Consider the following 12,785-nt stretch of genomic DNA (forward strand, 5'->3'; position numbering starts at 1 on the left):
CCATGAAGCATTTTGTTGCTGACACAGGAAACAGAATATCAAATTAGTTGAGTTTCCTTCTATCTTTTTTTTCTAAAAAATCTCCTCTGCCGAAAGAGAAGGATTAGCCCCCTTCTCCATAGGTCCTTGTCCATAAATCACAAAACCAGTGGTGAAGGTTTGAAGAGACCAGACTCTGCATCTGGTTTACCCTTTCGCCTTTCCACTAATAGGCTCCATGAGACAGTGCAGTACATTAAAGATGCAGGAAGAGGGTTAGAAATATTGGATAACTAACATGTTGGATAACATGCATTTTGTTCAAGTAATTCATTAAGGTGTCAAGAACTTGTTATCTCTTTTGTCTAGAGAAAATTAATTGAAGTTCATCATATAGATATTTAGCAGGGCGGTAGAAGTTTAAGTTACAGCAAATGCTTAGCACACTTCTGAAATGGTTTCGTTTTCTTTCATTCTGGAAAAAAATGAAGTAAGCTCAGTTTCCTGACAGACATTTGTGTCTTCTGATGCTGGGCCAAAAATGACGTGTTCAGTATTTCCAAACTCCCTTCTGAGACGCACAATTGTTTAATCTTTGTTTGTCCATCAAAGCTTGAGAAAAGTCTCTTTTGATTACTAGGTGTATTGAAAAACATGTATTTATGTCCCAATGCTTAATTCTTTTAATCTCTTTTGCCTTTAGTAATATTTTTGTAATACTTGTTACATCCTAGTCTTCATTATGCTCTGCATGTGTCAAGATTTCTTCTGGTTGATCCTATAATACTTGAATCTCACTGTGGATCTAGATGCATCCTCTATTTTTATCCCCAGCATCCTCCTCTGTGCAATTTAAATAAAAAGCTAGATTAGCTGAACTCTTGAGGACAACTGCTAAAGCTTGTCAGCTGATATCTATTTGTTTTCAGACAGAACAGCCAGTTCTGAAAATAAGCAAACTTGATACCCATTTTCCTATTTGCAGTTTGATGCTGAGGATAGTGGGAGCAAGAGTAAAGTACACGTTCTTTTTAAAATACATAGAGGGCTCACATTTGAAGTTGAGCAAAGAGCATGTTTTAAGATTTTTTTTTTTAATTTCTTGACAGATCTGTACTTCTTTTAATAATATTTGTTGGCTAACTTTGCTCTTACCTACACTGATTCAGATTTGCCTGATCATTCAGTATAGTAGTCCTGGTAGAGATCCAACTCCAGTAAAGTTAATGGCAGCTGTCCAGTTCAATTTACTGAGAGCTGGATCAGTTATTTCCTATTTCATCTTATCTGATGAAGGACATGATTACAATTTTTTCCAGCATGCGGATATGGCCTGCTATGTTTATATCTTTTTGTGCCTAGAAACTGATTTCCCAGAAATAAGGAAATTTTGCCTTTTCTCTTTCAGCTTAGCCTATAATGACTTAAGCAGTCAAAGTGGAAGAGTTTCATTCCTTGCTTCTCTCTGCCTATTTATTTGCAACTTAACTAAGAGAGGACATGTCTCTTCAGCAAAACCCTTTTCTGTGAAATAAAATCTGTAGGTGGTGTTACCTGCTCTGGATACGTTTGGGGTTTCTGGATTTGATAACAGTACTTCCAGAACAGTGCTCTGCTTCCATTTCCTCCTCCTCATAAAAACAATGATGTGATAGTAAAAGTAATATATTGTGAGAGAATCCACTGTGGCCATTTCAGTGATTTTCAGCTTTAGCGACTTCTGGTTAGGCATTACTGGGTGCTTTGGATTTGGATTTCATGTTTCTGAATATTTTTGTTATTATTGTTTATTGTAATTTTGATTTCATACTTTCTGCCCGAGATCACCATTTTATCTTCCCACAGTCCTTACATCCCTTTTATATTTGTGAGTCGGTGCTTTTTATTTTACCTAGCATGTTGCTGTAGCAGCTTGTACTGTCCAGCTCTCCTTTGCTGATGATGCAAATCCAAGGGCAGCTGCAGTCAGGGAAAAAGCAGACAAAAATAGTTTCTACAGAAGACACGCTGCCTGTAGGCCAGGGGGAGCCTTATGTCTGCTTTTACTACACTCACCTGAACATGGTAATTTGGAGTGGCATTAGGTTATTAACTGTAAAACCTGGTTGACTCAAAAAGTACTGTGTGGATGCAGTGCCAGCTTTTCAGCAATTGTATTTCTTTAGCATTTACAACATTATTGCTTCAGCCTTCCAAGTTATTATAGATTTGCTAGATGTTTGAATCTGTATTGTTTATATAATGTACTATATTATGACAAAATTTCATAGACATCATATGTCTACATACCAAATGATTTGCCAGAGGCATTTTAAAAACACACATGTTTTGTTTTGAATTTCTTGCTGCTTATATTTAGTGATTCATAATTGACCAATATGAACTACTGAAGTAGTTGAGTAAATAAACAATTGAGATTTGGAAAACTTTATCCTTTCTTTTCATTCATAGCATTTGCCAATTGAAAATTAAACACTGAAAATGTGATTTTATTTTTTTCATAACATTGCTGCAGTATTAGCCAGTAATAGCTGTCTTTGGAAATAGTCCAAACTGGATTCATATACCCAGTGGAAACCAAATGCTGAAAATAATCCCAGATTATGAATTATACATAAACAGGACATAAAAGATCTGAGAGTCACACCAGTTATGTCATGCATACCAGTAGCATCTTGAGAGAGGGACATTTTAGAGACATTTTTGAAGTGGAATTGGTAAAATTAGTTCCTTCAGCTCATCTGAACACGTTGAGCCTACTTTAAGCCCATTAAGCTGGATCTCCAGCCTTGTTATCTGACTTATTTCTTCACTTTTAGGGATCAAAAATTCTTAGGAATGTGAGTAACATTAACTTCACTTAAACTAGTAGTGCAGTTTCAGAGGGAATACCGACTCAAAGAAAATTTTCTACAGAGCTGAGCTTTGCTGGAGTCTCAAGACTCAGCCCTACAAAAATATTTGCACATAAAGCGCAGTTCAGTAAGTTTTCCCTCCGAGACACAGAGCCATTCAGTTACTCGGCATTACCCACATTCTGTAATTTTACCAGTTGTCCTCGGGATCGGATCTCGACTGGGGCTTTTCCGCCCCGAGGCCGGGGGCTGGTGTTTCGTGTCTCCCCGGTCAGCTGCTGCGGGCGCGGCAGAGGGCGCTGAGCCCGCCTTGGGGCTCTGCCTCCCCGCCTGGCTCTGAGCCCGCCTTGGGGCTCTGCCTCCCCGCGCTGGACTTCCCCGGCCGGCCGGGATTTCCCACTCCCTCCGCCTGCAGGAGAACCTTTATAAAGCGCTGCTGGCTCTGGGCTAGCCAACTGGGGCAGAGCAGCAGAACCTCACTGAGCTTTCTTCACAGCAAATAGAAAGCAAAGCTTTTGAATTTACTTTCTCTGCTCTGTAACAGCGACCACAAATGTTAAAACAGATGGGAAGAGCAAGCCAAACTGTGCTAATGCTTTTGTATGTGTTAAAGACTGGTAAGTTGGGGACGGGGGTGTTTGCTTTATTTGTTTTTAATTTTGTAAAGAGTGAACTGACCTACGATTTACTACTTGACCTTTATTTCTCTTTGTTCCAGTTGCTTTTACATTTCAGAGAATACGTCAATTAAGTAGTTCTGTCAATATGTCAGAAAGCTCCTTTTTTTTTTGACATTTTCTTTGAGCTTTTCTGTGCTCTGCAATGACACAGTCATATTGTTATTGAGTGTGCTAAAAGACAGTCCAGGAGATAACTGCAGTGTATCAGTGCATGTTTGATTTTTACTGTCATCCCGGACAGTATCAGTGTGGTTGGGTACTAATTGTCCTGTTGAAAGGGATACTGAAGTTGTCCTTGCTATCTTACTTGCCACCCCTCCCCTCAAATGTTACAAAGTTTTTAGAACCAGATCCACTTGACCAAAAAAAAAAAAGTTATATTGTGCCAATGCCTTTATTTTCCCTGACAGCGCTGGGTTTATGCCATTGGAAACAGGCAGTGGAAACCGTCTGTTAGAGTCACCTGAGTCTGCATTATCTTTTTGACATTTTGGAGATGTCAACCACTGTATAAGCTTTAGTAGTTTAACCTCCACATGACTGTAAAGCAAACTTGCAAAGTAATCACCTCATGTCACAGCAGAACATGAGAAGAAATGGTAAAGTAAATGTTGAGAATGCTGCTGAGCTTGTGTATTTTCTTATTATTATAGTGAAAGCTTTTGAAATGGAGATTGTACCTGCTAGAAGAATTGTTGCACAGATTGGAGAAACACTCGTACTCACATGCAATACTACTGGCTGTGCATCACCAAGTTTTTCCTGGAGAACCCAGATAGATAGCCCCCTTGGAGGAACAGTGGACAAACAAAGGACATACTCCACCTTGACAATGAATCCAGTTAGCATTGTGAATTCTCATTCGTATCTGTGTACTGTCTTCTGTGGTGAGAAAGAGAAAAAAGAGAAGAGTGTCAAAGTTGAACTTTACTGTAAGTAAAAATGTAAAATTCTCTTTAAGTAGTACACAGTTGTAAAAATTCAATAATTTGTTTTAGATGGCTAGTAGCTAGCTGATAATGCTAGAATAATGAGACTGCTATAACTCAGCATGTATTTCCTTTCAAGATTCCTCTATGTGTCTGTCTGGGACTCTTTGTGAGCCCCTTTCTGCTTAGCTTTCTGCGCTGAAGTAGTACATACTTGTCTAATTTATTCTTATTCTTGGTAATTCTTGAAAGCTGAATGTTATGGGGAGTCTGGTTTGTAGAGCAGAAAAGAAACAACCAACCAATATGGCTGAGATGGATGCCGTTGTAGTTTGCAGGGAAATTATTCTGATATCTAAATCTGCCAGCACAGAAAACAGGATACCACCAGTGTATGGACAGCTCTGGATGCCTGTATTTAGGCAGCTGTATCATCGCCTAGGTGCCTTGCTTGATCTTATTAGATAATTTGTCATCATATTTCAACAACTGTGCAAATATGTGAACTGCTTATAAAAGATCTGTATGTCTTCATGTCAAGCTATGTCTTGTAATAAATTTGATATAATGTCATGTTCTGAATGCTTCTAGACTCAAGATGTTTGATATTTGGACCTTGCTCTTATGCTGGCCCTAGAGTTCATCTCTGATAGACTAAAGAAATTGATGTTACTCTTCTAGCTTTCCCCAGTGATCCTATCATTGAGATCAGATCGTCCTTAGTTGCTGGAGAACCACTCGTCATCGTCTGCAAAATTCCTGATGTATATCCTGCTAATCGCCTGGAAGTACTCATAAAGAAAGAGGAACAAGTTCTTCATGAGCAGAATTTTTTTGAAGATGACAGCACAAACACAGAGAGCAAAACTGTGACACATTCATTTTATCCCACGGCTGAAGATATTGGGAAAGAGATCTCCTGTGTGGCTATGTTACCAATTGCTGATATGGACTTTGAACCCAAAGAAAGAGTTGCTTCTCAGAAACTGAATGCAAACTGTAAGTATTGTTATTCTAGGACTTTCACACTACAAGTCATTTATAATCTGCACTTTTTTTCTGTATTATTTCTGTAGATAACGTGTAGTATTCAGCTGAATTGTGTTGTGTTCAGTAACAGTCATTGAGTCATTAAACGCCTGATGTTGTTCGTGGCGGAAGTTAGTCAATGCTTTAGTAATGTCTCTGTCACTGTCTCTCCTTGGGCACTGGTGCTCAACAAGAAAGTCAAGACCAGAAGAAAAATGGCAGCATGCAGATAAACAAATATTTTCAAAATTGCCATTGTATGCTTAGCAGTTCCACGTTTATGGCCCTAAATAACAGGGAGACCTGTAAGAGTAAAAATAATTTGTACACATTTTGTCTAGCTTAACTTCCACAGCTGCAAGCCAAATGTTTTATGAAGTCTGAAAAAATGTTCCACTGTTACCAGATATGCATTATTCATTTTTTCTTGGTATTGTGTGAAATGTACCTCTAGAGAAATTAAAGAGGTGTATATCATTCTTCATTAACTTACTGACCTTATCTCTCTTTTGTTCTCTTCCAGTTGGCCCACAAAATACTGTCATTACAGCATATCCAGGCACCTCAACAATGGAAGAACACCCTCTAAAACTCACTTGTGTGACTGAGAGTAATCCACCACCACAAATAGTTTGGAGGAAACAGCTGGCTGATGAGAGCATTCAGCATCTGATAGAAAACAGTACCTTTTTTATTCCCCGTACCCATTTCACTGATTCAGGCCTGTACATCTGTGAAGTAATTAATTTGGTAACTAATAAAACAGAGAAAGCAACTGTGGACATTGTGATACAAGGTACAAGTCTGCTTGAATTTAACTCGTATTATCCAGTACCCAACTGGGAGCTGCCTGTTGGATTGAAGGATGCTGAAACACTGAAAATTAGGAAATTACAGGGCCTTCTTTGTTATGTATTCAGGATTTAGCTTTCAATTGACCACTGCTCTTCATGGGCTGTGCTTTTAATTACTATGTTTATTTTGTAGCTAATTGTCTCTGTACTGCTATTGTATGTATATACCTCTATACATTTCCTGCAATGATTCAGTGATAAAAGAATCTGAGAAAATGGTGGTGTGTGGCACATTATTATTTCCTTGAAATGGTAATGTACATAGCAATTTCACAGGGACATCACAGTCTCTGCCTTAGAACTAGTAGGTTTAGTCATTAGTGGTAAATTTAGTAGTCATTTAATAGTGAAACTATTTGGGATATTATTATTAGTGTTATTATTACTACTACTACTACTACTACTACTACTACTACTACTATTTTAATAGAGTCAGAAGTCTCCAGTGGAGCCTGGGACCAAAATCAAAATTAACAGATCCTTGGGCAAGCAATTTCTGCTTTCTTAAACCCCTCTCCAATTTTGGTACTTTCACATTAAAATAACAGCCTTTTATTTTGTCATGCAGGTGCTCCAAATATTACAGAACTCTCCATTGAGCCTTCTACGACAGTTCAAGAAGGAAAAAATGTCTCCATACAATGCTCTGCTGAGAGTAACCCACCTCCCAAGATTATTTTAAGGAGAAAATCTGACAGTGCAGACTTGGGGCTTTACAGTGAGGGAAGAATTCTTCTTCCGTCTGTGACATTCCTAAATGGAGGAGACTATGAATGTGTAGCAGAAAATAAGTTTGGGAGAAGTAAAAGTGAAATAACACTTAATGTGGAATGTAAGTATGTGCAATGTTTTCCCGATCATTTATAAATAGTTAGTTAAATCTCCCCTTACCTCAGTAATAAATGTAATCATCAAACCAAACAAAATGCTGTGAGTACAGAACAATCAGCATAGTCCTCTGCTCTTCCTCAAAGAGAGAAGCAGTGCTGATGCGCAAAACAAAGACATGAAATCTTTAATGTAATGACAGTCTAAAGTCAGGATCTGAATGAGTGAGAAACTGACCTACCTTCTTCACGGCTTTGGTTGGAGGTGTTTGGCTGGTATGTGTGGAGAAGCACGCACGAACTCCGAGATGGTGGAAAATGGAATTCGCTTTATTGCAGGCAGACACACATATTTATACTTCTTAGCAAGAAGCACTATTTGTGGGTTACAAACAAGAGACCAGACTATGCAGCCAGGGTTGTTATTAGCTCATGTACTCCTCCAGTCACACTCTAATCACACAGGGAGAACAGACTTTCCCAGATCTGTTTTGATCATACTCTCCCATTCACTCCCATGCATATCTTGTGTACAAGAAGCCTCTTATCTGTCCATTCTCATGGAGAAACTCCCAACATGAGCTATATTCAGCTGGTCAGGGTCTCTTTTCATAATTAGCAAGCAAGAGTTATGTACTTGTTTAGAAAAGAGCTCAAGGACGAAAGTCTTAATTCTGCAACGCAGTACTGCAAGCACAGCCAACTGTAAAGTGTATCCACAGGTATGTTTAGGCTATAGGCAGTTTGCATGGAAGCTCTGATACTGTGTGCTTTACTTATTCTGAGAATGAAAAAGAAATTAACTTTGGGAGGCCAACAACCTGGTGTCCAGTAAGACATGTTGGATCCATTGTTAAAAAATCCAGTGATGATTAACTACAGGATTCTTCCTTTCAGATGGACCAAAAAATACGATGGTCTCTGTTATTCCTGCTACTGCTGTTAAAGAAGGAGAGACTGTGACGATGAAATGTACCAGTTCTGGTAATCCAGCTCCAGTGATCTCTTGGAAGAAAAAGAAGGCCACTGGGGAGTCTGAGGAAATTTCTGAAGGTGCAACTTTAACTATACAGAACGTAAAAAGTGAAGATCTGGGCCTTTACCAGTGTGAAGCTTATAACCAATTTGGCAAAGACGAAAAAGCTGTGACGCTACTTGTTCAAGGTTAGTAGAACAAGACAGGACACAAATTTCTTGGTTTATGTATTTTAGGTCCAGATCTCATTCTTTGAAGGGCAGGGGAATTCTGTCTTTGATGTCAACAGAGTGTACAGGTAGCCCTTATGCCATTAAGTTATTTAGGAAGCTTTAACCAAGGAGCAGTGAAATCTGCCTCAGTGCAGATAGCTTATGCAAAGTTCTCATGTCATTTGAGCTTCCATCTCTCCTTCCACTTGGCAAATGTAGCGTGAGGCAAAGAAGCTATTCAGTGCCTGTATTTTCTTCCTGCATACAAAAGATTTGAAGAGAAAGTACAGGCTGAAACTTCTCTGTGGAGGGACTGTGTTACAGGCCCTTGGCTCTCCTTGACTCTCTATCCTGTTCTCACAAACTGCATTTAATCTGTACCAAATGCTTCTTTCTCAACCTACATGCAATGATAGCACAGCCTCAACAGTAGTAATAGCAGCAGCAAGCAGACACTTTAGCGTTGCTGCTTCTGTTTATTGTATGGCAGTGGTGTGTGCTTAATGATCACTTCTGCCACTAATCCATCTCCTTTCCTTACTCTCTAATATTTTTGTAGCTGCACCAAAAAAAAACACTTCCAGTTTTCCCTTCAAGTGCAGTGATACATGGAGAAAGTGTTACCGTCTCCTGCACATTTGCAGATATTACATCTGTGAAAAAAAAAAAGGTGATGAGATCACAACCCTTGAAACAATGATGGCAAATATACCTTAGACAGGGCTCAGGACACAGGAGTATATGAATACATATTGTTAACAAGTGGGAGAGCACACAGTAATTTATGTCAAAGGTTAAAATAACTACGGTACAGAGTTAATATTAGAGTTTGTTTTAGACATAAAGACATCTTCACTTGAATACCATTAAGAATGAATCATCTTTAAAAAAGATGAGACAAGTTGCAGAGGTTCTTGTCATAAGTGTAGCATCTTAGTGCTAGTGAAAACTTTTGTCCAAAACCACAGATGCACAAAATAATTGCTGCTTCAAATTTTTTCATAGTTCCACTTCCACGTTTGAAAACAGGATGTAAAATTGTGGAACTTAGTGAAAAAACTACTGCTCTAGGACTCCTTCCTTTGCCCTCTGTGTTTCTCTTCTGTTGAAAGAGGACATCTAGGCTTGTTGGTCTGTGTCCTTTCATGGACTCAAATGAATAAACAGTAAATTTAAAATAAGAAAAGAAGAAAAGGCTCCATTTAATGTAAAAGATATGCAGCATACTCTGTCACTTGATAAAATGTTCTTTACGTCAGCTGCTGTTGACTGCAGTGTCTCTGCTGGTGGCAGAGCAGTGTCTAAAGCTGTGTGCCTGAATATTATAGTGATTCCATTAACTGGATTAGTACAGGATGCTGATACCTCATGAGTTTTTTGCTTCTGTTTGTTGCTAAATCTTACCTTGCATTTCTTTTCTTTTCAGTTCCTCCTCAAAATATTACTGTGCTAGTATATCCGTCAGAAAATGTTAAAGAAGGAGAAAATGTCACTATTACATGTAGCACATACAGTAACCCACCAGCACAGATGGTCCTGAAAAAAGTCCATCAGGAGAAAGAAATTATTTTGCCATCAGTGAATGGAACATTTATACTCTACAATGTCACCAAAAATGATACAGGCAGATATTTGCTTGATGTTTTCAATGAGGTTGGAAACAAGATCAAAGTGATTGAGATAGGTGTTGTAGGTAGGTAGATCTATTGCCTTCAACTTCTTTTCTTTGTTCTTTGTAATCAACTTTGTGTCAAGGTGAGCACAGCTAGTTCGTGGCTGATCCTTGCACAATACTGCAGATAACCTAAAAAACCCCACAACAAACCCAAAACACCAAATCAAACCAAATAATAGAACAGCTGGTGAGAATAAGCCACAGTTACCCTCCTTTAAGTGTGGATGTTACTGTCTCTCTCACCTGACTTGGTGCAGTACCTTTACGTATAGGGCCAGAACAAGGTGGATCCTGGCTGCATTTCTGTCCATGTGCATGAACAGTGAGACTAATCCAGAGAAAGTTCTGTTTCACAAAGAATATCTAAAGATTTGGCTTTTTAAACATGGTCTTCTGAAGTGTTGTTTCCAGAAGGTAGAATTGTCCCCAGATGCTTCCTGGGTAAAATACATGCTGTTCTTCTTGCATTCTTGATGAACTCCATGCTATTCTTCATTGTCAATGATGTCAGATGGATTTGAACTTCCATAGCAAATTTAAGACCAAGATAGTGGCTAGATGTTAAAGTGCATAATATGGAATTACTAAAGAAAAAAGTGTAAGAGAAGCATTTTTAAGTATGTTTTGTGCATGAAAACATAAGTAGTGTTCCAAATGAAATCTATTAATAACACTGCTTTTACAGTGACACACATGTATCTATTTCAATGAATTTGTACACAACTTTTTTCTCTGTTTGCTTCTCTTTTCAGGAAGATTGGAAAAACCAGATCAAATGATACCACTGATTATTGCATTCTCCAGTGTAACAGCAGTAGCAGTACCTGTAGCTGCAATTTTGATCTACGTGTCAAGAAAAGCAAAGATAAATGGATCCTACAGTCTTGTAAAAGCACTCAGGCTGAAAGTGTGATCACATGAATATAAGCCTTAAGTTCGTGATAAGCGATGTTATTTATTGTTGTGACTGGTTCTACTCTATAATGAATGGTAACAAACAAGTGACTTAAGAATACTGCCATGTGATAACAAATGGATTTTTTTGGTGTCTTGATAATTATTTCAGTATTTAAATTAAAGGAAAAGAAAGCGTCCTGTCCTAGAAATGGGTAAATCACTTCTGTATTGAAGCATGCTGAACAAAGAGTTCCTTGGAGAACTAGGTTTGTACATAGTGTATAATTTGTGTTGTTAGTATCTTCAACTGAATGTCAGTTTGTAAAATTGCAGTCTTACTGCAACTGTACAGAGAAATGTTAATTCAAAGATATAAATCAGCTTTATGTGAGCTGATCGGGTGATATTTTATTTTGTATTACTCTACAGGTGAATGTTTTAAATATAATTTGTCTGCTTGTGGTAACGTTTGGAAAATGTTCTCTTCTCACTCGTACTGCTATGAAGTCTGGACCTTCAATGAAGTTACACAGTCACTGGGGAGTTCAGTTCTAATTAATTGAGATTAAGACTTATTTGTGAAACATTTTATTTTAAACATTACTTGGAAAGTGTCTGGGAATATAGCCTAGTTAGTTGTAGGACAGCTGTAGTGTTTTTGTAAGGCTTAATCAAAGTTCAGAGTTCTGTTACTTCATGATGAGCCGAATCAGACCCTTCATTTAGAATATAAGCTGCCAATAATAGAACTACCAGTAGGTTTCCTTGACTAGATCGCCCTAGTGATTCTTGCTTAAGATCACGTCAGAATATATGTTCCTGTGGAAGGAACCAGTGAAAACCACTACCCTTAGCAACTGGCTGATTTGAGTATCATGGGAAGCCCTAGCTGCAAAGACAGAAGCAAGGGGGAGAGGGAAAATCTGTGCAGCCTCAGGCATGGTGATCAAGTTGTTTCCTGAAGAAATGCCCTTCCCAAGCTGCTCACTGTGGAAAACTAAACCACTTGCCTGACATCTTTCCTCGTAATAGATGGCTGGTGCCTGCGTGCTTCACCCTGGTTAGTGCCTGTTTTCGCCACATGCTCTCTCCAGTGTTGGCAAAATGGCCATGAAAATAGTGGGCTCTCTGTGCAGAGGCATGAGGGAGGAGGAGGGGTGGAGTTTGATGGTGTTCTCCCATATGTCTGCTCTCCTGGTTGGCAGTGCTGCTTTGGCTCATCTGGCTGGCGATGTTCAGCACTGAAGGCGAGGCTGTGGGAAGTGCAGGGACAGGGGCTGGAACTTTGAAGTGCACCCAGTCTCAGCAGCCCTCAGCCACTGTGGTAGGCACAGCAAGGTGCACCGACAAGGTCAAGCAGAGATATGTGAAAAGAGTTTCTTGACATTGTACAAGCAGTAACAGCTGTCCCCAACAGCAGTACCAATGCAGATGTCTCTTGGCAGCTAGCTGTGGGATGAGGCAGTGGAGCAGATCTTCTGTATCTTTTTCATGGCATGTTCAGCAGTGCTTTGTGCACAGTAAATCAGTGCCTCCAGGGTCCTGCGCCTCTCTACACTGAGAAAGGGAGGCTTGGAAAGTGGGGGTGTAGCAGAAAAATGGGAAAGCAATGTGGACTTGGCTTGGAGGAATGTGAGCATGCAAGTAGGAGGGTGAAGAAAAGATTGAAGACAGAGGAGGAGGAGAGCTTTGACAGGCCCATGACATAAATTTATTGGAGGTGGTGCCAGGCATATTTACTCAGAATAATGTCAGGCCTGTCTCAATGCTATCTTGTGAGCAAACCAGAAAGCATGATTTTTCTGCTGTGCAAAACTTTGGTGCACACGCATTTTGCCTGCTGGGTATAGTTCTGGTATCTATATTACAAGA

General features: G+C 39.2%; 1 protein-coding gene across 1 annotated transcript; it reads left to right on the forward strand.

Moving 5' to 3' along the window:
* Positions 1-4,100: 4,100 nt before the first annotated feature.
* On the forward strand, positions 4,101-11,027 carry VCAM1 (vascular cell adhesion molecule 1). The gene is made up of 8 exons (XM_009872775.1): positions 4,101-4,446; positions 5,125-5,442; positions 5,996-6,268; positions 6,895-7,162; positions 7,419-7,429; positions 8,036-8,317; positions 9,768-10,034; positions 10,769-11,027. Exons 1-8 carry the CDS (start codon positions 4,101-4,103, stop codon positions 10,927-10,929), a joined length of 1,926 nt encoding a protein of 641 aa, XP_009871077.1. The 3' UTR covers positions 10,930-11,027.
* Positions 11,028-12,785: the final 1,758 nt, after the last annotated feature.

This window comes from Apaloderma vittatum, unplaced genomic scaffold, assembly GCF_000703405.1.
Source record: "Apaloderma vittatum isolate BGI_N311 unplaced genomic scaffold, ASM70340v1 scaffold32897, whole genome shotgun sequence".
Lineage (NCBI taxonomy): Eukaryota > Metazoa > Chordata > Aves > Trogoniformes > Trogonidae > Apaloderma > Apaloderma vittatum.

Coding starts and splice junctions, on each gene's coding strand:
- VCAM1 (XM_009872775.1), top strand. CDS start 4,101: ATGAGAAGAAATGGTAAAGTAAATGTTGAGAATGCTGCTGAGCTTGTG. Junction 4,447..5,124: donor TGTCAAAGTTGAACTTTACT/GTAAGTAAAAAT, acceptor TTACTCTTCTAG/CTTTCCCCAGTGATCCTATC. Junction 10,035..10,768: donor GATTGAGATAGGTGTTGTAG/GTAGGTAGATCT, acceptor TTCTCTTTTCAG/GAAGATTGGAAAAACCAGAT.